Source organism: Myotis yumanensis, unplaced genomic scaffold (genome assembly GCF_028538775.1).
Source record: "Myotis yumanensis isolate MYYU_CA2020_CCGP unplaced genomic scaffold, mMyoYum1.0.hap1 SCAF_1, whole genome shotgun sequence".
NCBI lineage: Eukaryota > Metazoa > Chordata > Mammalia > Chiroptera > Vespertilionidae > Myotis > Myotis yumanensis.
Window position 1 is genome coordinate 12,803,793 of NW_027223752.1, and position 22,810 is coordinate 12,826,602.

The 22,810-nt window shown below is 52.9% G+C and overlaps 1 protein-coding gene across 4 annotated transcripts in view; it reads right to left on the minus strand.

Moving 5' to 3' along the window:
* Positions 1–12,414: 12,414 nt before the first annotated feature.
* Positions 12,415–22,810, minus strand: part of LOC139009806 (B-cell lymphoma/leukemia 11B) — a 91,406-nt gene continuing 81,010 nt past the window's right edge. For all 4 annotated transcript variants that reach the window (XM_070413943.1, XM_070413937.1, XM_070413929.1 and 1 more), the window contains one exon: positions 12,415–16,594. In XM_070413943.1, coding sequence (XP_070270044.1) covers positions 14,556–16,594 — 2,039 coding nt within the window. In that variant the 3' untranslated portion in view covers positions 12,415–14,555. The remainder of the gene's footprint in view (positions 16,595–22,810) is intronic.

Genomic DNA, 22,810 nt, shown 5'->3' on the forward strand with positions numbered 1-22,810 from the left:
GGGCATGTGCCCTGACTGACAGAGTTTCAGTAGTAGTACGTAGTAAGTAGTAAGTAGTAAGTAGTAAGTAGCCACCAGCGTTAAGTAGGAAGTTTCAGTAGTAATAAGTAGTTCGTAGACATGAGTATTAAGTAGTAAGTAGACATCAGTCATACAAAACAATAAAACTAAGTGAGATTGTGCATCACTCGCTACTAAGATCTGGACCAGAATGTACGTTTTCAATCAGTTGGTCCCTTGCCTCCCACAGTGGACCACACACTGAGAAACAGACTCCCCAGGACCATCCACAACAGAAGCTGCCTCCAGAGTCATGGAGGAAACACTCTGCCTCCTGGATGCTGTGGTTCTCTCCACCCTGGTGATGACGCGCGCGGGGTCCCTTTTCTCTTTGGCAGCCAGGAAGCTCAGAGTCACACGAGCAAACATTAGAACCTGTGCCTGGAGTGTTTTCATCCTTCTAATCAAATCGACATCTGTCCTAATCTTATTATTTATATTGTTCTAACTTATTAAGTCTATTTCTTATAGGCCATCTTTTTCTTTCGTGTGTGTGTGTGTGTGTGTGTGTGTGTGTGTAACCAAGCCCTGGCACGAATCAATAAATGCATGACTGCCGGAGGGTGGCTGCTGATGCTCCCCCAGTCGTGCTGGCTACCTCCCCGACCACAGCTCTGCACCCCGTTCGTCCACTCAGGCCCCTTCCAAGCAGCGGAAAACACCTCGCGTCCTGACAAGCCCAACTCTTTTCAGTTCCAGGAGAAACTGTGGGCCTCCTGCTGGCCTCGCCAGCCTGAGGACACGGGGGACCGCAGCCAGGCCTGGTGGGCGTGAGGGGACTGCGAATGAGAAGCCATCCTGACCGGCGACCCGCGTCACCGTAGGACCCGCTGCCAGGGGACCTCGTGTGCTTTCTCCTGGAGCCTCGAAGGGGCCCGAGTCCCCCTGAACATGACATTGTAATCTCAGTGATGTTTTATTTATGGGCAGGGCAGCCGTGGGGAGGGGGTGTTAACAAACAAAGATGATTGCTTCTGAGCCACTCTCCCTTCCTGAGGTAATTAACACAAGGAATGCTCGGGTGGGTGGGGGCTGGGCGCAGAGGGCAGCACCCCCAGGGCTCACGGATCTGGAGCCACGCCGCCCTGCTTTATCTGTGGTTAAAAGTGCATCATTAAAAGGAACTGGCAAACGTATTCTAACTTTTTATTTTTTTAAAAAACCCATCTAACATTAAGAAAACGACGGAGTATTAACACGTCAGGGGCAGAGATGTGTGGATTTGCAGCTGTTAGCGAAGTGGGCCAGGGGCTCCCTGCGCATCTCCGACGGCATAAATTAAACATATTGACTGCAGCCCAAAGAGCATTTACAATCAGCTCCATGTTGCAACGTGTTATGCAGACCATTTGCTTTTAAAAAAATTAAAATATGAATCAAACTCGGATGACAAAGAAGTTCTACTTGGGGGGGGGAAATCAAATACATCACAGAAAGGTCACACAATTCATAGGCAAATTGCTGCTGGAATTTATTACTTGTTTGCAACACATTCTGTTGATCATCGGTAACTGCTAAATGCTTGGGCACCTCTGACTAAATAAATAGATACATAAAGCGCTCTGCTTCTGGGAGGGGGGAGGAGAATATGAAAGTCACCTGGAAGGCTAACGCCCGCCCGGCTGAGAGGGAGGGAAGGTGAGGGCTGCTGGGCGGGCAGGGAAGGACCAGCGGCTCAGGATCCAAAGGGAAGAGGAGGAACATGGCAGGTGCATCCCCGCTTCTCGGGAACATCTGAGCTGGGGCAGGAGGGGACCTTGAACAATAGGCCCCCGGGGCTAGGATGGGAGGGGGCACATGAGGAAAAGCAGGATGTGGGGAAGGGCTTGCAGTGTCCCCGGGGACGGGGGACGGGGGCCGCCATCTGAGGGACGCACTGGGGAAGGTGAGGCGGACGGGGGCTCCCATCACTCACTTGGCTCTGGATGTGATGCATCCATCCTTTTCAGACACGTGTCCAGGACTGCAAGCTCTCGGGAGTCTTGCCTCAGGCGCCACCTCAGTGATCCCCAGGCACGCTGTGAGGGGCCGGTCCACCGGCTTGCAGAGAGAGGAACAGACTGAGAAGGGACAGGACTGTCCAGAGAGAGGGTGGACGTGGAGCCAGAGGCTGGGGCTGGCGTAGACACACGGGAGACGGCGGGCTTGACACCGGCATCATTTCACACACCCGAGGCATTCTGCACGTGGCCCAGGAAACCCCTGCATCGTGGCCCAGGAAACCCCTGCATTGTGGCCCAGGAAACCCCTGCATCGGCTCTCTCGGAGTTTGTGTATGGAAGGCATGTTCCAGGCCCTGCCTCAGACCTGCTGGCTCAGACTCTCTGAGCTCACTGTGACCGGGAACGTATTTAAGAAGCTGACGGGCCGTCCTCTATGGAAGTGTGGGAGCTGCCAGACTGAAAGGTCGTCGGGAGCCTGTGGGCCTTTCTCCCCAGGCAGCAGGCATCTGGACGGGGTCACCGCTCCCCCAAGTCCTCAGAATGCCCCAGGGTGGGTGCTGGGCAGGAAGAAGCAGTATCATCGCCCAGAGAAGTGCTCACAGCAGCTTGGGGTGTACAGCACAGGTGTGTGTGTGGGGGGTGGGGGGGGGGGTAAGGAGAGGGAGGCACAGAGGCAGGAAGAGAGAAACAGAGAAAGTGACCGGAGAGAGAGAGGCCAGGGAGACTCGGACAGACAGACAGCGAAAGTCGGGGGAGAGACAGGAGGGAGCAGGAGAGGGAGGTTAGAAAACAGAGGGAGACCATGCGACGTGAGTCACTCCCATCTGCCAAGCCTTCCAACCCCTCCCTCGAGTGAGGGGCAGACAGGGCCGGATCAGCACCCCACCTCCGGCGCTGGCCCCCTCCCCACACGTCAGCCACCCCCTGCCCAGCTGCCAGGCGCTCAGGGTTGTGCCAAGTGGGTGTCTCTGTGACTGTGCCAGGCAAGACTCCCCCAGGCGCACACATGGTGGGGGGGCGGGATGGAGGGAGCCTTGGCTGACTCCAACCCCAACGTGGCAAGGCAAGTGACAGGCTGCTGAGTCCTCTGTGTAGTGTAGGGCGTGGGGTGTGGGGTGGGAGGCAGGGAGCAAAGAGGCTTGTGGGAGTGGGGGGAGGAGGGACTAGCTATGAACTTGGGAGCTCAGTGGAAAAGGAGAGAAAAGCAATGCAGTTTTGTTGGGCAACCTCCATGTTCCAGGTGCCGGGTCCACATCTCCCTGTCTGATCCCCGAAACAGCTCTGCGACGTACAGAGAGTCTCCGGAATTGCAGATGAGGAGACTGAGGCTGAGAAAGTACAGAAGTCAGGCACTTAGCTGCTAAGAGGCAGAGCTGAGACCCTGCTCAGTCTCAAGTGTGTCCAATTCTAAATTTCCACATTCATTTCACTGCACTAAAGTTCCCAAGTCCATAAGAAGACAGAGAACAATACACAGCCTTTTCAAACAGTGCAATGTAGCGACATCAGCATCATTTCACACACCTGAGGCATCACAAGGCCATGGCTGACCATAGACAGGGAGGTGTAGACACAGCGGGAGTCTGGAGGGGAGCAGAGTAACATGGGCAGAGTCCTGGGATGACTTCATGGGATGGAGGGAGGCATCTCTTTATTTAATTCTCGACCCTACCATCTTCTAAAAAGTATTGGGGGCGGGGGGGGCTTGCAGTAAGATCATATGTACGATCCGACTGTCCAAATAGAAAATCAAAAATGGTACAGAAGGAGAAATGCTTTTATAAAATCTCAAACTAATAGGGATGCTGTGATGGAACACTAAATTTAACACTGAGCTTCCTGGCAGTTGCGGCAAAAAGGGAAATGCAACAAGGTACATGATTTCATGGTTCAAATACAAGATGAAACGTGCCAACTTATCGGAGAGACATTTCTTTCCCAATGCTAAGTCCTAGAAGTCATGGATAAGACTGCCAGATGAAAAATACCAAACACTTGTTATCTTATCTTGCTATACACACACATATATAACTATATATATAACTATATATAACTATATATATATGTATATATATACAACATATGTGTGTACATAACAATATAGTTTAGTTGTGTTGTATATAAAGAACTATATAACTATGCAACTATAGTTGTATGTGTAACTAGTTGATATAGTTATAAAGTATATAGTTATATAGTATATACTTATATGGCATATAGTTATATATATTATGCAAGTATGAGTGTGTCTAAACTCAAAAGAAAGGGAATCCCTGAAAGAAGGAGAAATGGAAGCCAGAGAGGTGAGAGCTGAATCCACAGCTCATGGGTTTCAGACCCACAAATGAAACTAGGAACCAGAGTTCTGGCATTAGTCCATGTGAGGCTGGGCAGCTGGAATGGACCCCTTGCATAAAACTGGGATTTTCAAGAGCTGCAACCATCAACAAAAACAGGACAAGGAACACTATACCTGCCGGGCAGCAATGAAGAAGCATGGCCTGCCTGGGACCACACATGTGTGGGATCCAGGTCTACACGCCCTTTCTAGGACAACTGAAGGCCCTAGGCTCCCACAGAAGTAGCCAGGAAATGCTCTGAAGGACATTTTTATCACCATCACTAATCAGACTCATCCAGATGGGGAAACCCACAAGGATGACCTCACAATCTGAAATCACAAACCACCAAGGAGCCAGATCCATGAGAGTCCTTGAAACAGGAGAGAACTTGGAATGATGGAATGAGCTGAGCAAGACTATAGAACTGCTGGGCTCAGAGGACACACACAACACCATGTGTGTCAGACAACACAGGGAAAACGTCTTTAACAAGTTTTCTGTTTGATTCATCAGCCATGGTTGAGAGAATGACTAGGTTGACAAAGATTCTTTTGGTAGCCAGCCCTTTGTTTGGCTGCCATAACAAAATACTATAGATTGCGGGCCTTGAATAACAGAAATTTATTTTCCCACAATTATAGAGCCTGAAATCCAAGGTCAAGGTGCTGGTACGGTAGGTTTTATTCTAAGTTCTCTTCACTTGGCTTGTAGGCGGCCACCACCTCACTGTGCACTCATATGACCTTGTCTTTGTGCACTCAAGGGTGTGGGTGGGAGAGAGCAAGCTCTCTGGAGTCTCTTCTTACAAAGACACTAACCTCATCATGAGAGCTCCACCCTCATGACCTCATGTAACCCTAATTACTGCTAACAGCCTCAACTCCAAATCCCATCACACTGGGTGGGTACGGGGTGAGAGGGGAGCTTCAACATATAAATTTGGGGGGACACAAACATTCAATATACATCAGGCAGTCACTATTATTGTCGCCATTTTTACAGATGAGGAAACTGAGGCACAACCAGGTTAAGTGGTTGGGCTGAGATCCCACAGCTCATAAGCAGCAGAGCTAAGCTGTAAACTCCGGCAGCTGGCACCCAGAGTGCAGGCTGTTAGTAGCTACACCATGCCGTTGCATGGCAGGGATTTATCCCTGAATTCTCTTGACAACCTGGAGGGATAGGTATTATCAGTATTTAACTAGTAGGCATCTCTAGCTTCCCATGCCAGAGAGAACCCCGACTCCCTTCCTACCTACCTCACCACCCTCATTCATTCTGCAGTGTTCCCATAGGAAGATACATGGATGGATGGATGGATGGATAAATGGATGGATGGGTGGATGGATGGATGGATGGATGGATGGATGGATGGATGGATAAATGGATGGATGGATGGATGGATGGATGGATGGATAAATGGATGGATGGGTGGATGGATGGATGGATAAATGAATGGATGGATAAATGGATGGATGGATGGATGGATGGATGGATGGATGGATGGATAAATGGATGGATGGATGGATAGATGGATGGATGGATGGATAAATGGATGGATGGATGGATGGATGGATGGAAAATGATGGATGGATAAATGGATGGATGGATGGATGGATGGATGGATGGATGGATGGAAAATGGATAGATGGATAAATGGATGGATGGATGGATGGATGGATGGATAAATGGATGGATGGATGTATGGATGGATGAATGGATGGATGGATGGATGGATGGATGGATGGATGGATGGATGGATGGATAAATGGATGGATGGATGGATGGATGGATGGATGGATGGATGGATAAATGGATGGATGGATGGATAGATGGATGGATGGATGGATGGATGGATGGATGGATGGATGGATGGATAAATGGATGGATGGATGGATGGATGGATGGATGGATGGATGGATGGATGGATGGATAAATGGATGGATGGATGGATAGATGGATGGATGGATGGATGGATGGATGGATGGATGGATGGATGGATAAATGGATGGATGGATGGATGGATGGATGGATGGATGGATGGATGGATGGATAAATGGATGGATGGATGGATAGATGGATGGATGGATGGATGGATGGATGGATGGATGGATGGATAAATGGATGGATGGATGGATGGATGGATGGATGGATGGATGGATGGATGGATATGCTATATGTTAGGATTTTGGAGAGGATCCTATTTTAGGTGGGGGTGGTACTAGAGTCCCAGCCAACTCTAGGCTTCTGCTTCTCCACTGTTTCTCCAACATCCATGCATTTTCCCATGTCAGTCCTTCTGCAAGACATGCCATTTCTTCCTTGCCTGCCTCATCTTCCCAGTAAATCTTTGCTCATCTTTCAAGGAGCAGCAAAATTTCCCTAGCCAACCCTCTGCCCAGCTGATGAGCTGCTCCATCTTCCAGGATCCTCTCACTGCCCACATTAGCCCATCCTGCCGCCTTTTTCCCATCACACATTTCTCTGATTGAGCGAGGCCCTGCTTGGAGCAAAGCCCAGGCCCAAGGCTTCCCTGTGTGCCCGGCCCTGGCAGCCGGCTCAGCCTTCACTCTGGGAATGCCATAGACTCTGAGCTCCACCTGTTTTGACAGCATTAGAGCACCCTGAATGGTCTGTAGCTAGAATCCTATAAAATTGTTTTTGAAGGTTGTACAGTGCAGGCAATTAACGAAGGCTTCGCCTGCACACCAGGAAGGCAGAATTTCCATCCTCCCTGGTTTGAAAGTTACATGAGTTTCATTATACATTTCATCACATTAACATTTTTAAAAAAGTTCTGTTCGTCTCGTTTCCTCTCCTGGGCAGAAGGGGGAATGTTTTCCAGCTCTAATTGCTGAACTTAGCACTCGGGAGTGAGCGGCTCAGCTGCCTGCTCTGATGGCCCAGCCCAGGCTGGGACTGTTGGGAGAAGGTGGACACCCCGTGACTTGCAAGGTAGCTGAAGACTTCTAAGTAACAACCAGCAAGAACAGGGGGTTTTCTGTTGGAGAACCCATGCTCACCCCCATTTTTTTGTAGTCCGAAGAGGGAACATTTCTGACACCAACATCCCTATCAAATTCGGTTACTGTTTTTGATAGGGAGGCCCTCTCCCCAGGGTCCAACGATGTGAAGGCAGATTGAGTCCTTTCCGATCCCCTTCAGTCTTCATTATACAGATGGGGAAACTGAGGCCCCGACACGGGAAAGGACTGACCTGGGGTCACAGAGTCACTGATGGGATCGTGGTGAGAACTGAATCAAGCCTCTCCGTTGCCCCACTGGTAATCTCCGACCTTGGCCTTCTTAGAAGGGCAGCGGGAAGGGGCGGGCTGTAAGGGTGAATGACGGGCATTCACTAGTGTTAGCACACTCATCCCAAGCAATTTTGGGTACTCCATCTAGATGTTTGCTCCCCAACCCCAAGATGGAGAGTCTTCCCAAAATGAGCACATCCCCGTGTTTTCCAATCAGAAAGCAACAGGGCATTTCAATTCTGCTATTTGCACGATTTTCTGGGCGAGAAAAAGCCCAAAGTCTCAGAGACCTGCATGTGACAGCCAGCTAGGCAAAGACTTGGAGCCGAGGACCCATGGAAAAGAAGAGAATTCCTCTCTGCCCCCAGGAAGCAGGGCAGGCCTTCCCCTGAATGGCACCAAGTCCATTTCTGGCGCTGGAGTTCAAATCCCACTTCTGTTCCTCCAGTGGCTGGACATGGCCTTGGACAAATGGGGCCTTGTTTGGGGTGAAGACAGGACACAGAGGGACACGCTGCCCTGGTGTCTCAAAACGTCTTAGTAAGCATGGCTTGGTATTTGCATGTTTCTTGCAAAGTCTCCTTGCCAAGCTTCTTGGGCTGCCTCGCTTGGTACATGGTCCATGGTTGGTGCCCTGTGAATTTGCAGAACGTGACTTGCGTGGAATGTTTTCTGTGCCTTTAAGAGCAGGAAACACAAGAAGATTGGCCAAGAACCCAGTGGATCTTTGATCCCTTTGCACTCGGGGGTAGGGGGATGGGAGGGAGTGTTCTCTCATGCACAGGAGGCCCAAGCAGCCGAAACCCAGCAGAACAGTGCCTTCTCCCATCTCCATCCTGTCAGCTCCCAGGACCGGACCAGGGAGAACCAAGCTGAAGGCTATTTCCTTCTGAAAGACCCTGTGGATCAGTGAGATTATCCCTAAAGAGAGTGTCCTCAACTCTGTTAACACCTAGAACCCGGGAGGGCAGGCAGTCCTCCTGTGTGACTTGTTAAAACTCACGATGATAGAGATGCGAGCCCAGCGTCCTTGCTTCACCAACGGGAAACCCAAGCGGACCTGAGTGAGGGCACAGGACCCTTCAGGGCCTCTGTGTCCTTCATGCCTGACCCCTCTCGCCTCGCCCGATGGCGCTCACTGGGTGTCCCGGCAATGCTGGCTGAATCAAACTGGACCCGAGACTTGTCATTCTCGGTGGTTTCTTCTAAACCCCCTCTTTGCAAGCCTGGCTGTGTATGAGAATCACCTGGGTCACTTCCAGAACTACTGCTGCCCTAACCCTAAGCCCAACTAGGATCCTACCTCCAGAGTTTCCTGTGGGGCGCAGCTACAGTGTTTGGACAGGTTCAAGCCTGGACTGAGGAGAGGGCACAGTCCTCTCGTGGCCACGTGCAAGTCCCAGCTGGAGGGCCGAGCCTTCCCAGCACCATTACAGCCAACAGCTGTAGCTGTAAGCTTGAACCTACGGTCCGAACATGTGGCCCCACGTGCCTGAGTGATAGAGTTCAGGCGCATGTAGTTGAGTAGGATTGAAACCCACGAGAATGCTGTAAACATCTTGATCACGCCCTTACTTTGCCTCGTGGCATCTGCTATAAAATAAAGACACGGCTTGTGGGTGTTGGCGCTGTCCATCAGAAGGGCAGCGTCCCACCGAGGCCCAGGTTTCATTCTCTGGTCTATCTTTTCTAAACCTTTCATCGCCCCCACTCAGGGTCACCCTTGGTGGTGCCGGCGTGGCACAGGTTCCAGTGAAATCGGGCTGGGCTGAGGCCTGGCACTAAGATGTCTAAAAGTTCCCAGAAGGTCCCAGCGAGCAGCCGGGACCCAGGACCACTGTCCACCCAGCGGTTCCCGGGAAAAGGAAGGGGACCATCATCTCTGGAGCCATCATTCCCTGTCTTCCCGGATACAGGGGTCGGGGCTTGGGTTGGGAGGAAAGTGGAGAAAGACCTTCCGTTCGCCCTTGGGAATCAGCTGTCCATCCCCCACCTTTAAAAGACACAGCAAAGGACAAGGTTTGGAGATCAAGTTAAATGTCCAATTTATTTTTATAACTTGAAACCAGAACAAACTTGGTTTTTGAACAAGCGTACAAATGAAATGGCAGACACATGCTGAACTCAACATCGTGACATTGAGGGGGGGAAAAGAGGCCCAAAATCTTGTACAGAGAATAAAAGGAACAATAAATAGTTTACTAAGCCATATTGAAATGACCTCCTGTCATCTCAACATTTTCTCCATAATTAAAAAAAAAAAAAGTGCCCGTTTCTTAAACAGGGCACCAATACCAAGCAATAAATAGTTCAAACTTGTAGCAAAAGACAGAACCTCCAAGTAAACAACAAAAGCTCATACAATAAGTGATAGAAAAGGTAATAAAAATTGTATAGTTCGCCTCGCCAATACAAATGCAAACTGAAATCAATGGAACTTGGCTTTGCAGGGGAGGGGGAAGGGGGTACAAAGAGCACCAAAATCACGAGGTCGCCTGGGCCCCACACAGTGTCGCCTGGCCGCCCTGAGCCGGGAAGAAAGGCCGACTTCCTTTCCTCCTCGCACTCTCCTCCGGTTCAGCCTCCCCCTCTCCCACGACAGACCCTCTAATGGCAAGTGGCGGGTTCCTATTTGGGGCAACTTGGAACCAAGTCCTGGCAGTGTGGAAACCAGCCTGCGGCCGGTCGGCGGGGTCGCCCAGGCCGGGCCTCTCCCACCCGGTCATCTGCTGCAGCGTTGGCTTTCGAAACGTGAAAGAAGCAAAATGCTCTTTTTTTTTCCTGCCGTCGGTGGACGGAGACACAATCTTTGTGCTTTAGGATGGCTTAGTCCTGGCTTCTGGTGACTGGGTGTGAGCTGGGAAGAGCTGGCTACGTTTCTCACTACAGGAGGGTCACCTGGGAGGCTCCCAGGGCAGCCCAAGGGGCTCAGGGTCAAGCAGGTAGGAAACTGACACCTCAGCTTTACCCCCCACTCCCTTCCCCTCTCCTCCCCGTTGCAAAGGTAAGTAGCAAGGAGGAGAGAGAATCTCAGCAGAGAAGCTCCCATCTCTGCATTTGGTAAAGAGTTGCCCCAAAGTATGCTCGGTTATACTTTCATAACCTGAAATAATGGTTTCTTACAGTTCCTGAAATAAAAAATGGCTTCCTGATATAGGTATTTTTTAATGTATTATTCCCTCATCCAAAAAACTACCACTTTATCATCTTAAAGCTACTTGGCTTTACAGAGAGAGAAGAGAAGAGAAGAGGAAGAGAAGAGAAGAGGAAGAGAAGAGAAGAGAAGAGAAGAGAAGAGAAGAGAAGAGAAGAGAAGAGAAGAGAAGAGAAGAGAAGAGGACAGAGAGGGAGAAAGAAAATAAATTAAATGGAAATGAAAACAAATAAAGGACCAACAGCGGAGGATGGAGAAGACACATGGGGAGGGAGAGATGGAAAGGCACCGAGCCCATCCCAGGCCCTAGGCATTCGGACACGGACGGGATGTAGCTTTCGGACAGAAAAGCAGCAGAGCAGGGAAGGGCGACAGGCCAAGCCCCTCCGTGGGGTGAAAGGCCCTGGCTGCCAGGGGGCTCCCTCCTGAAGGCCCGCTCGGCTCGCTGGTCTCAACAGCAGGTCGGTCACCTGTGCGCCGCTGCTGGGCCAGCTCCTTTGCAGACGCTTCCTGTTTAAGATTTGGTCAAGGACTAAGGAAAGGACAGTTCGCATTTCTTTCTGCTCTGCCGGGCGGGCGGGAGAAGTGGTGGTGGTGACTGCCAGGGCAGGGACCATGGGGACGGAAGATGCTCACTCGCTCTCTCTACACTGACCCCTTACAGATGGCCTCTTAGAGAAAGGGCGGGCGCTGGGAGATGTTTACAAAAGCTGACTTCTCCACGAAACAGGAATAATGGATCTCCCATCGGGTCTGCTGGGGCCGCGCCAGGGGGCCTGGGTGCAAGGGAAGCCTGGCTCCAACACTTCTCTGTACGGGCCGATTCCGTCAAAAACACACACAACTCAAATGATTGTGAACCAAAGCATTTCACGACTTCCTTTTGCTTCTTTCCCTCCAAGGTTGTCAGACAACCCTTTTTCTCCTGTACAATAGGACTGAACATACAAATTTTTTTTTTTTGCAATATTTTATCCTGCCAAATTAAAAAAATATATTATGGCAGCCTGTTTTTGTTTTTTTTCTTTTTATTTCCAAATTCACTAACAAAAAGGTACATTAAATCCCTTTAAAAGGACAAGCTTACAGTTAAAAAATTACAAGCTCCAGTAAAAATACAGCAAGTGCCTACATCATATGAACCGACCAATATATCCATTCCAGAGGGAGGTGGGAAGAGAAAAATAAGTACAGGTCAGGAATGATTTTTTTTTTTTCTGCAAAGCAATAACAATATTAAGCACTTTTTTTCTACATACTTTTTCTACATGGTGTAGCAATCCCCTTTTAATCCCCAAATACAAGTTTCTATACATTTTTTTGAAATAAAAATTCAACACCCAAGGCAGAAAAAAATTTACTAAAACTCCGACTTTACAGTTACTGTGACAAGAACAAATTTATAGACCCACCATTTAAATTTTACTGCAACATTTTCAAGGAAAAGAAAAAAAGGTGTGTTTTTTTTTCTCGTTTTGTAAAATGCCCAGGCATTCTCGATTATTACAAATACTGGTCCACTTTTACAGTAATCAAGAAATTTTAATATATATAATATATACTAAAACCCCATCACCAAAAGAAACAATATACACACGGCCACTGTGGCATCTTTTATAACCTATTAAGCAAAACTTTGGGGGGGGGGGGGGGGAATGATCTCTCCAACACACATACACACAATTTTTGTTACCCTTGTATGTATCCAATACTGTAAACGTATTCTTAAGACAGAGTGCACTAAATTTACCTTTAGAAAAAAAATTAGCCATTGTTCCTGAATTGTTTTTTTTTGTTGTTTTGTTTTTCATTCAACGATATCAACTTGTCACTTGTGTCACTTGAGTTTTAATTCAGCAGTAAATCACTTCCACTCCACATCTAAGCAGCGTTGTCCCACAAACAAAAGGGGGCTGAGGACCTTCAGCTAACAATTGTATGTCCAAGGTTGTGCTGGGTTTATTTCTTCACTCAATCGGGCCTGATGGCATTTTCATGTCCTCTATCTTCAACCGGGATTTTTAAAAATCGTATTGAAAGTTAAGTGTGGCTTTGTTTGTGTCTAAAGAACGTACTCTTCTCGTTTTACGTTTGTTTTTTTTTTTAAAAGTCTTTTCGTTTCCAAAAAAAAAAAAAAAAAAGTTTTGCATTTGTCTCAAGAGACTGAAATAGGAAGATCAGTTTTCAAGGCACTCACATCAGATCGAATGGCAGTAGAGAAACTGTCCAATAAGTTATTATTTTATGTCGTTCTTTATAGTGCCAGTATTGTGAATGCCACGCTTAGCAACACTGACACTCAATCTCAGTCGTCCCTTATTTAACCCACCTCTGGGCCAAAGAGAAGAATATGCTGCAATTTCTTGTTTAGAAGCCATTTAATTTAAATGCAAACAAAAAGCTTTAAAGTGCGGGTCAACAGAACTCAAACATCTAATCTCGTGGGTTTAGTACCTTCCAACCGAATGGGAATGATAAAAAGGGAAGCAGCGCTGGGCACCTTGGGATGGGCCTTCCCCTGCCTGCTTTCCCAGGAAAGGGAACAGAAATTCGCACGGACGGTCCCACCCTCCCCCACCCCGGGCCTTGGAATGTCACGTGTACATGAAATGAGAATGCTAACTTCCCTCCAGTCACCATCAGGGCACTTGTCTGCTTGAGAAATGACCGATCATCGCTATCATGGGCAGCAACTCGTAGGACTTGGGATTTTCGTGGTGGGGGTGATAACAAGAGAGAGAGAGAGAGAGAAGCTGGCAGGCCAGAAGAAGCCCGGAAGAACCTGGCTGCTTTCTTCCTTTCTGTGTCACTGCAGGCCACCACCATCAACCCCAAAAAAGGTACCCTCAGCCCACGTTAGCCTGTTCTATGGCAAATGGCTAAGACGGCATCCCAGGGTACACCTCCATTTCAAGGAGGAGGTAGCGTCTGCTGGTAATGCACAATTTTAGAATCCTCTGGGGCCATTCCCCGGGCAGCCCTCAAAAACTCCTGTGTCTCTGGCAGTGTGCAGAGTTTTGGGGGCCTCTCCCCCACCACTCCAAGTTCACCCCTGTTATTCATGGAAAGGCTGAAATCGACGCAGAAAAGGCCCCTGTTTCTCAGGACATCATCAGTGCTACAGCTCCACTCCAACTCTGAAACAAAGTGCTACAACTTTAAGATTGTTATCCGCTGTACATCCACTCCCCACCCCACCCCCACCCCCACCCCCCAAAAAAAATGCATGCCACTTTTTATTTCAGGACCAAAAAAAAAAAAAAGGAGTAAAAAAAGTAAACAACTTTAAAAGTCATTTAAGTGTTGGCTTCTTCACAAGAAATTACACATGCTTAGCTTAAATTTCAAAAAAGCAGCGCCCTCCCTCCCAAATTATAATTTAAAAGCTATGCTTCCCCTCTACATTGCTTGCGAGTCATTGCTCAGGCTTCTACTGGGTTTTTCAAAATAAAAAAAAAAGAAGAAGAAGAAGGGATGGATACCCAACAAACTCTTTCAAAGGAATTTAAACAGAAAGAATAATAATAAAAAGTACCTGCACATGCCAAAAAAAAAAATTACAAAACCCAATAAATACAGAAATTATTGCACAGTTAAAAGGCTCCACAATTTTGACTCGGGTTTCCATAGGACTTCGCAGACACAGGTTAGGTTGGAGAGCCGCCTCCCCCCTCGGGCCCCAGGGACACGCGGGGGTGCTCGGTGGCGGTGACACGGAGGCAAGTGTCAGGTCAGCATTCTGTCGCTTGGCAACGGTTCCACTGTACAGGTGCGGGGAGGGCCCGGCCCGCGCCCGCGCTTAGCTCCTCTCGGCCTGCTCGATTTTGACGTCGTTAGTCAGCAAGTGCTCGCCGTGCCACTTTTTCATGTGTTTCTCCAGGGTGCTGTAGACGCTGAAGGGCATCTGGCAGATGTCGCAGCGGTACACCTCCTTGCCGATCTGCCCGTGCGTCTTCATGTGGCGCGTGAGCTTGCTGCTCTGCGCGCACGCATAGTTGCACAGCTCGCACTTGTAAGGCCGCTCGCCGGTGTGGCTCCGCCGGTGCACCGTCAGGTTGCTGCAGTTCTTGAACACCTTGCCGCAGTACTCGCACGTGTCGCTGCGCCGGCCCTCCTTGGAGCTCGGCCGCCCGGGCCCGGGGCCGCCCAGGTGCGGCGTGCTGCCGCCGCTGGCCGTGCCGCTGCGCCCCGACAGGCCGCCGTCCAGCAGGTCCCCCGGCGGCGTGGAGAAGCGCAGGCTGCCGTTCTCGGACGAGTGCTCGGAGGACGTGGCGAAGGGCGACTGGCGCGCGTCCGTGAACCCCAGGAAGGGGTCCTTCATGAAGTGCCTCGATGCCGCGTAGCCCACCAGCCACTGCGAGTACACGTTCTCCGACGGGATGAGCGCGGCGGGCGGCAGCTCCAGGTCCTTCTCCACCTTGATGCGCTTGGCCGCGCTGTTGAGCCCCGGGCTGGGCAGCGGCGCCGGCTTGCGCGGGAAGAGGCCCGGGAAGGGCTCGGCGCCCGGCACGAAGCCCCCGCCGCGCCCGTTGACGGCGCCCCCCGGGCCCGCGTCCCCGCAGCCGCCCGCGTCGTCGTCGTCCCCCGGGTCGCCCGCCGCGCGCTTCAGGAAGGCGCCGCGCTTCTGCTTGTCGGCCAGCAGGTCGCTGTACTGCGGCAGCGCGCCCAGGCCCACGTTCTCCATGACCTTGCCCAGCACCAGCGCCTTCTCGTCGGCCAGCGCCTTGGCCGCGCCGCCCAGGCCGCCCGCGCCCGGCACCCCGGCCACGCCGCCGCCGTTCTCCCGGTTGCGGCTCAGCTCCGAGTCCATGCTGAAGCTCGACTCGGGCCGGCTCTCGTTCTCCAGCAGCAGCTCCTCCTCCTCTTCCTCCTCCTCCTCTTCCTCCTCCTCGGGCTCGTGGCCCAGCGACGGGTCGCTCTCGTGGTGGCGGAAGTCGCCCCCGGCCTTGAGGCCCTCGCCGGCCAGCTCGCTGGTGCCGGGCTCCGGCGAGCTGGCGGCCGAGAGGCCGTCGTCGGAGCGGCCGGTCAGCGAGCCGGCCTTGTGCATGTGCGTCTTCATGTGGCGCTTGAGCTTGCTCGCCTGCGAGCACGCGTGGTCGCACAGCTGGCACTTGTAGGGCTTCTCGCCCGTGTGGCTGCGCCGGTGCACAATGAGATTGCTCTGGAACTTGAAGGTCTTGCCGCAGAACTCGCACGACTTGCTCTTGGCGGGCGGCTGCGGCGGCGGCGTGCCGCCGGGGGGCATGGGCGGCAGCGGCGGCGTGCTCAGGAACGGGGACTTGGGGCTGGGCTGGAAGGGGTTCAGGAGCCGGTGCATAGGGTTGCCGCGGCCCGGCGACACCGGCGGCGGCGTGGAGCTGTTGCCCGCCAGCTCGCGGAGCCGCCGCGAGAAGTCCATGGCGGGCGAGTCGATGGCCATGGGGTTCAGGCGCATGACTCGGTCAAAGGCACTGGGGTGCTGGGCGACGAGCCCCATCTCCTCGGCACTGAGGCGGTGCGGGTCCAGGTGGTGGCGCGGCGGCGGGCTGAAGAGCGGCGGCGTGCCGGGCAGGCGGCCCTCGCCGAAGCCCGGGTGGTCCCGCAGGATGGGGCCCGTCATGCGCAGCAGGTTGAAGGGGTTGCTGTCGCCCAGGAAATTCATGAGCGGCGACTGGGCCACGGCCTCGGGCCCCAGCGGCGGCGGGATGGTGAGCCGCGGCGTGAGGGAGCTGCTGGCGGGCCCGGGCTCCAGGTAGATGCGGAAGCCGTGCGTGTTCTGCGCGTGCTGCAGCAGGAACCACGCGCTGGTGAAGGGCTGCTTGCATGTTGTGCAAATGTAGCTGGAAGGCTCATCTTTACCTGGGGAGACACACGGACAGAAAAGCAGAGAAGAGAGCGTGAGAAGCGGCGCGGGGCGTGCCTGCCGCGGGGCCACGGTCCTGGAAGCGCTTTCTGCAAGGCCCAGGCCCGCAGTGGGGCGACCCCTGGGCCAGGCCCTAGGTGTCCGTCCCCAGCTGGCTGGGGGCTGAAGAAGCCCGTTGTGTGTGTGGGCAGGCGGCCTCGCAAAGCCCAGACCGGCCACAGGACCTCAGCTAATCCAATTCCATTGGCCTCAGTTTGTGCCCCTAAAGAAAAGGTGTCCTTGTTGGCGTCTGCTCAGAAGCCAGATGAGATGTCTATGAGAATGCCTGACTCCAACAATGGGGATGATATCAAGGTTGGACTGCATAAAGGGTGCCCTGCCCACACCGGCAGCTCTCTGGGTGGAGGGGGAGGTTGTCAACCAAGGCATGACTGACATTGAGACCCCGATAATTCTTTGTCGTGGGGGCTGCCCTATGCACTGTAGGATGTTCAGCAACATCCCTGGCCTCTACACCCCCCTGCACACCCCCACCCCCAGTCACTAAGATAAAACATTTCTCCAGGCATTACCAACTGTCCTCTGGGGGGCAAAACTGAACCCCCACCCCTTTGAGAACCACTGATGAGGCAATATTTGCTCCAAGGAAGTTCTAAGAACACAAGTCAGACGGAATCACCTTGCAAAGGCTTTTTTAAAAGAAATGGCTGCCTCGTTTGGGATTTTAACTCCAGGAAATTCTAGGGTTTCATATATCAGCATCCGCACAGAAAGCGCTATCAAACTTCAACGTGGACATGCAGGCGCAGAAGGAATTAGCATGCTATGAAGATTACTACATTGTGACAGCTGCCCCTCCGTGGCCTCACACACACTCTAACCATAACCACTGCGTGGGGTCGGCCTGCACAGACCCCCCAGAGGGGGCGGGGGCCATTGGCCTACATGAAGTCCTTCGCCAGAAAGTTAACCGAATGGAAGAATGCCAGGCCCACCACAGCAGCCGGGATCAATGGCGGCACGCATGGGTTTGCCAAAAGCTGGCTCTGGGGGGGGGGGGGGGGGGGGTGGCGAAGGGGAGCACTGGGTACAAACTGTCACAGACCCTGATGGCACTGAGCCAGGGTGGAGTCTTGTCCATCACTGGGGCAGTCATGGAGCTGGACGTTCTGTCCAGAGCCCGTCCTGTGGCTGCCCCCCACAACCTGCAGTTGAGGCTACCACCTGTCCTACTGCTTCTCACACACAGGACGGCGTGGGCAGGCCCTGCCTTCCACCACCAGATCTGCTCGCTGGCCGGAAGGAACGGGAACAGGACATCACAGCCACGATCTGGAAGAACCCCTTCTGCTTTCTCCACTCCCCTGTACCTGGGAGATCCTCACGCTGAGAAAACCCGGGAACCATGCTGGGGACCATAACCAACATTAGTAAGTTGATGGGAGGTACAGTGGGGTGCAGAGGGAAGAAGCCAGTCCCCCCCTTGCCCTGGTCCATTGAAGGACTTCTGAAATCCTGTACAGAGATTCCGTTTTTGTTTTCCACCCATGAATTATATTTCTGGGGGGCTGCACCCTCAGCAAGAAAAACCAAGGGGCTCGGACCCAATGCTGTGAATTCCACGCCGGTAGGTTAGTCTTGACAACTCCCGAGGGGGCAGGGCCTCCCGAGCTCACAGGGTGTGCGATGTCACAGAAAAGCAGGCCGACCAGGGTGCATGGGGTCATGGGGTCGACTCTGCCAGGCCACAGAGCCAACGGGGCCAGAGCCCCACCTCCGGTAAGCGAGGCCAGCTTTGCGGGTTTGCTGTCCTACGGGATCATTTCACTCTGGTCTCCTCTGTCGTGTCTGCGCCTGTAATGGCGAGGAGACCTCTGGGGAGGGAGGCCGGAAAGAAAAGGGAAACTGACGTTCAGCTTCACCTCGCTTCTAAACAGCTCAAGGAGAACCTCTGAGCGAGACGCTTTCCTTTCTCCAGGGCGTCTGGGGACTTCATTCCTCACGCTGGGGCCCCAGGAGAATCATGCGGTGGGGGACCTTCCCAAGACCCGTAGCAGCACGTGGTGGTGCAGGGCCTCACAGCACCCCAGCTCCCCCTTTCTGCATGCCACTCAGCTAGACAGGAAGTGCCGCTTCCTCGGAGGCACCATCTCCCATCCTGGCTTTTAGTTACTCTCCGTGGGAGACGGACTCGCTACCTCCTGCAGACTCACGGGAGAGCGGGCCAGAGGTCATATTTATAGAGTCTTCCTCAAACCCTCTCCTGGAGCAGGATAAATAAGTAAGAAATAAGAAGCAGATCGATTAAAGTTCTTTCTGACACAGCAGCTAATAGCACAGATGAAGGGCCACACCCCACAAGGTCGTAGGGCTTCAAATTAAAGGGCGCTTCTGTGTCCCTCACCTGGGCTTCAGCCATTCATGGAGCCCCAGCACCAGCCACCCCTCCCTTCCCACACTCTCCCTTTCCATCATCTGCATTTCCTTGGGTATCTCCAGAGCACTCCTGTTTCTTGCACTGACAGCCACGCATTTTCTAGAAAGTTCTATAGCTAGCCAAAAACCAGTCAGAACTCCGAGGCAGGCTCTGCAGCCGAAATGGCTGATTAAAAATTTTTTTAAAAATCAACTCAAGATGGCAGCTGCTGAGAAACGTGTAGCCACACGTCCCAAACAGCCCAGACGTTCCCACTTCTCGTTTTTAAAAAAAAAAAGAGGGGCAGGCACCTGTCAATCTCTAACTGGGCGCGGCCTGGGGAGGAAGTCACCTGCCCGGAATTCACCATCAGGCGCATCCCTCAGGTGGGGTTGCTGGGCCCCTCGTCACGCTGGGTTGAGCCCTTTCTTTTCCTGCCCCCGGAAACGGCTGAGCTTCCTGGACGTCCCCCCTCACCTGGCAACACTCACCCCGGCGCCGGCCTTCCCGGGACCCGGCAGCTTCCGACTTTAAAACCCTGGGGCCCTCACAGGCCCTCCCTGACACTTCTCCCCCCTCTTTTTTAAATAAAATGTTCATTTCCATTCCCACCTCGTGGAGATCTCCCGCCCAGAATCGCCTTGAGCACCGGGGGCCTCACACTTAAGGACTGAGGGATGTCAGAAAGTCTTTGAGAGCCACACGGAGCATTTTTCTATCCGAGACCTGGCGGCGCACACAGTCCCGGACGGCTCCTTCGCAAACGCAGCAGCAGACCCTCGGTGAGAGGGCCGCAGAGGTTTCCTCGCCGGCACCCAACCTGGAGCTCAGGGCCACCTGCCCGGAGGTGAACTGGCCTCCACGGGTGAGGACCCCACCGGTGGCCCAGACAGGACCCACTTCCCACTGGGCTGCGGAGGTTCCAAGCTACCGGGCGGACGCCTGGGTTATTCTGAAGTGACTTAGGCAGCAGTGTGGAGCTCGGCCTACAGACCTGGAACTGTCAGCTGCACTGGGAGCACTAACTCAGGCTTAAGGTCCACGCTGGGTCTTCTTCGCTCCGCGGGCTCTAAAGGGAGCCCCCTGTGTTTTTCTCAAGTTCAAAACCCTCCGCGATCTCCGAGCTAGCAGTGTGGGTTCACACCTCTGCCTTGACCTTCCCAGCACAGTGAAGTCAACCAGGACCTTAAGCGCTTGAGCCTCGATTTCCTCATCAGTAGAATGGGAACAACACACTGGGGGGGGCCAAGCAGGGCCCAGTACGTGGACACACCCTACAGGAGTCCCCGCTACCATGCAGATGTTCGGGTTTGGGGCTGTGCATGATTCGTGTGGTTTTTTTTGTTTTGTTGATTCTAACCTGAGGATATCTTTTTCCATTGCTTTTCAGGGAGAATGTAAGGGTGGGAAGAAGGGGAAGGAGGAGAGAGAGAGAGAGAGAGAGAGAGAGAGAGAGAGAGAGAGAGAGAGAGAGAGAAGGAAGGAAGGAAGGAAGGAAGGAAGGAAGGAAGGAAGAAAGAAAGAAAGAAAGAAAGAAAGAAAGAAAGAAAGAAAGAAAGAAAGAAAGAAAGAAAGAAAGATAGATGTGAGAGATACACATCAACGGGCTGCCTCCCTTCGGTGCACAGGCCAGTGCTCTAACCACTGGACACACTGGCCAGGGCTCGTTGGTTATTGTCCATCTCGGACCCAGCACTGGGTGTTTCTGGGATGCCTGTCGGTGTAGCTCTGGCAGTAATAAAACGCTGGAGGGATTCTAATGCAGCTCACCTAACGCACGGGAGGCTCCAGGGAAGCCGAAACTTGCAAACGTTGAGGAAACATCATTTTTTATTGTGAAGCTTGGGAACAGACACCCAACTGGACTCCTGCAGAGAAATGCTACTCTCCCTCTGCTATTCAAGTTTTCTCTATATTGATTTCAAGAGAGGAAGGGAGAGGGAAAGGGATATAGAAACATCAATGATGAGAGAGAATCACTGATTGGCTGCCTCCTGCACGCCCACACTGGGTTCGAGCCTGCAACCCAGATATGTGCCCATGACCAGAATCAAACCAAGGACCCTTCAGTCCACAGGCCAACGTTCTATCCACTGAGCCAAGCCGGCTAGGGCTGTTAAGGTGTGTGTTTTAATGAGCACTTAAATAATTTCCTCGTCAGTATGCCAGTGACTCTAATAGTACCAATAAAGGTATCAGGGACGACGGCAATAAAACACACACCTTTACTGGAGTTATTCGTGGAAGAGGCCATCGCTAGGGGCCGAGTTTCCCGTCTCCCACCGAGGCCAAGCCACCCCGTTGGAAAGGCAGCCTGCCTGCAGGGCCTGGGACACAGGCTGCCCTGTCCTCCAAAAGCTGGAGGCCAAAATCAGAACCGGGCCCTCTGCAGCGTGCGCCGCGTTTTACAGCGGGTCTGGCATGTGCACGGGCCGCTTCCTGCTGCTCGAACGGTGTTGGGGGAGGCCAGGCCAGGGCTGCATTCCTGCTGGCGGTGCTGAAGCCCAGGACGGCAGAGGCCCCCAGCCGGCAGGGGGAGGCTTCCCGGCCCCAGGCTCCATCTGCTGCTCAGCGCACAGCCCCACCCAGGCACGGGTCACTCCCTTCACACTTGTCAGGGCCTGTTTCCCAGTGAAAACAGCGGAGAAAGGTTCTGTGTGTCCTCCCAGGGAAGGGCATCGACGGTGCTTTGATGGGACCCAATCCGGTTCCCCCGCAGGCCCGGCTCCTGGGCAGGAGGGAGACCTTTCACAGAGCGAGTGAGCCTGAAGGGCACACCATGTACGCAGCACCCGGCGGAGGGGCCGTGAGATGCCAGGAAGCCAGGTCAGGAGCAGGAGGCTGGACCCCGGGTGCCCTGTGGCAGGCCCCTTCCCCTCCCTGGACTCCACGGCGCCCAGGCCCACAGAAAGGGCCTGGGTCTCTGACCCACCACCCAGTCTAGGACAGCGAACATCGCTGGTCTCCACAGTGGCAAATGACAGCCGCTGGCATCACTATCCCCCCTTCGATGTGGAGACCCCTTCCCAGAAAGTTTAAAACCATCTCCCCTCTCAGGGTCCCAGAAAGAAAATGTCAACCAGCGACCCTGAGGGGGAAGGGAGCCTTGGTAAGTTTCATATTTGTGTTATTTCTGAGCACTAACGTCCAGGGAATCTCTGACCATCGCTGCTTGTTCTGAATGCGTTCCATCAAAGGCGGCCTGACAGGGAGAGGTGGCACTGGGGACGCCCAGTCACAGCAGGAACAATCAGCCATTATTACATCCTCACCACAAGCCGGCCCACGGCTGAGTGCAATCAGCCTCACACGAGGCTCCCGACAACCCTGAGGTCGGAACTGTCATCAGCACCATTTCACAGATGAGCAAGATGAGGGTGGGAGGAGGAAAAGGTCTGCCGGAGGCCACCAGACACTGTGCTTCTGAGCTGAGCGTTATGCTGTAACTCAGCCTGATGGCCCGGTCAAGAGAAAGAGTGTGCGGACCTGGGGTCCCCCGAGCCCAGGGACCTGATGGCATAGGACACAGCTGCGTGTGCCTGGTATGGGACCTCTGCTTTCAGCCCAGGTGCTAATGAACACGTGGAGACGTGTTGCTTTCAGCTAGAATGTCAATACCTCGGTGAAATCACGCTGATTACTTCATGGGCACGTAATAGCTGCCCTTTGTTGGGTGGGCGCTGGTGCTGGTGATACCGGGGGTAGCACTATCACGGCGAAGACACACTGTCCCTGGTGATGAAGCACTGAGCCAGCCTCAGCTGGCAGAGCCCACACCCCTCCCCTCGTGCCCATG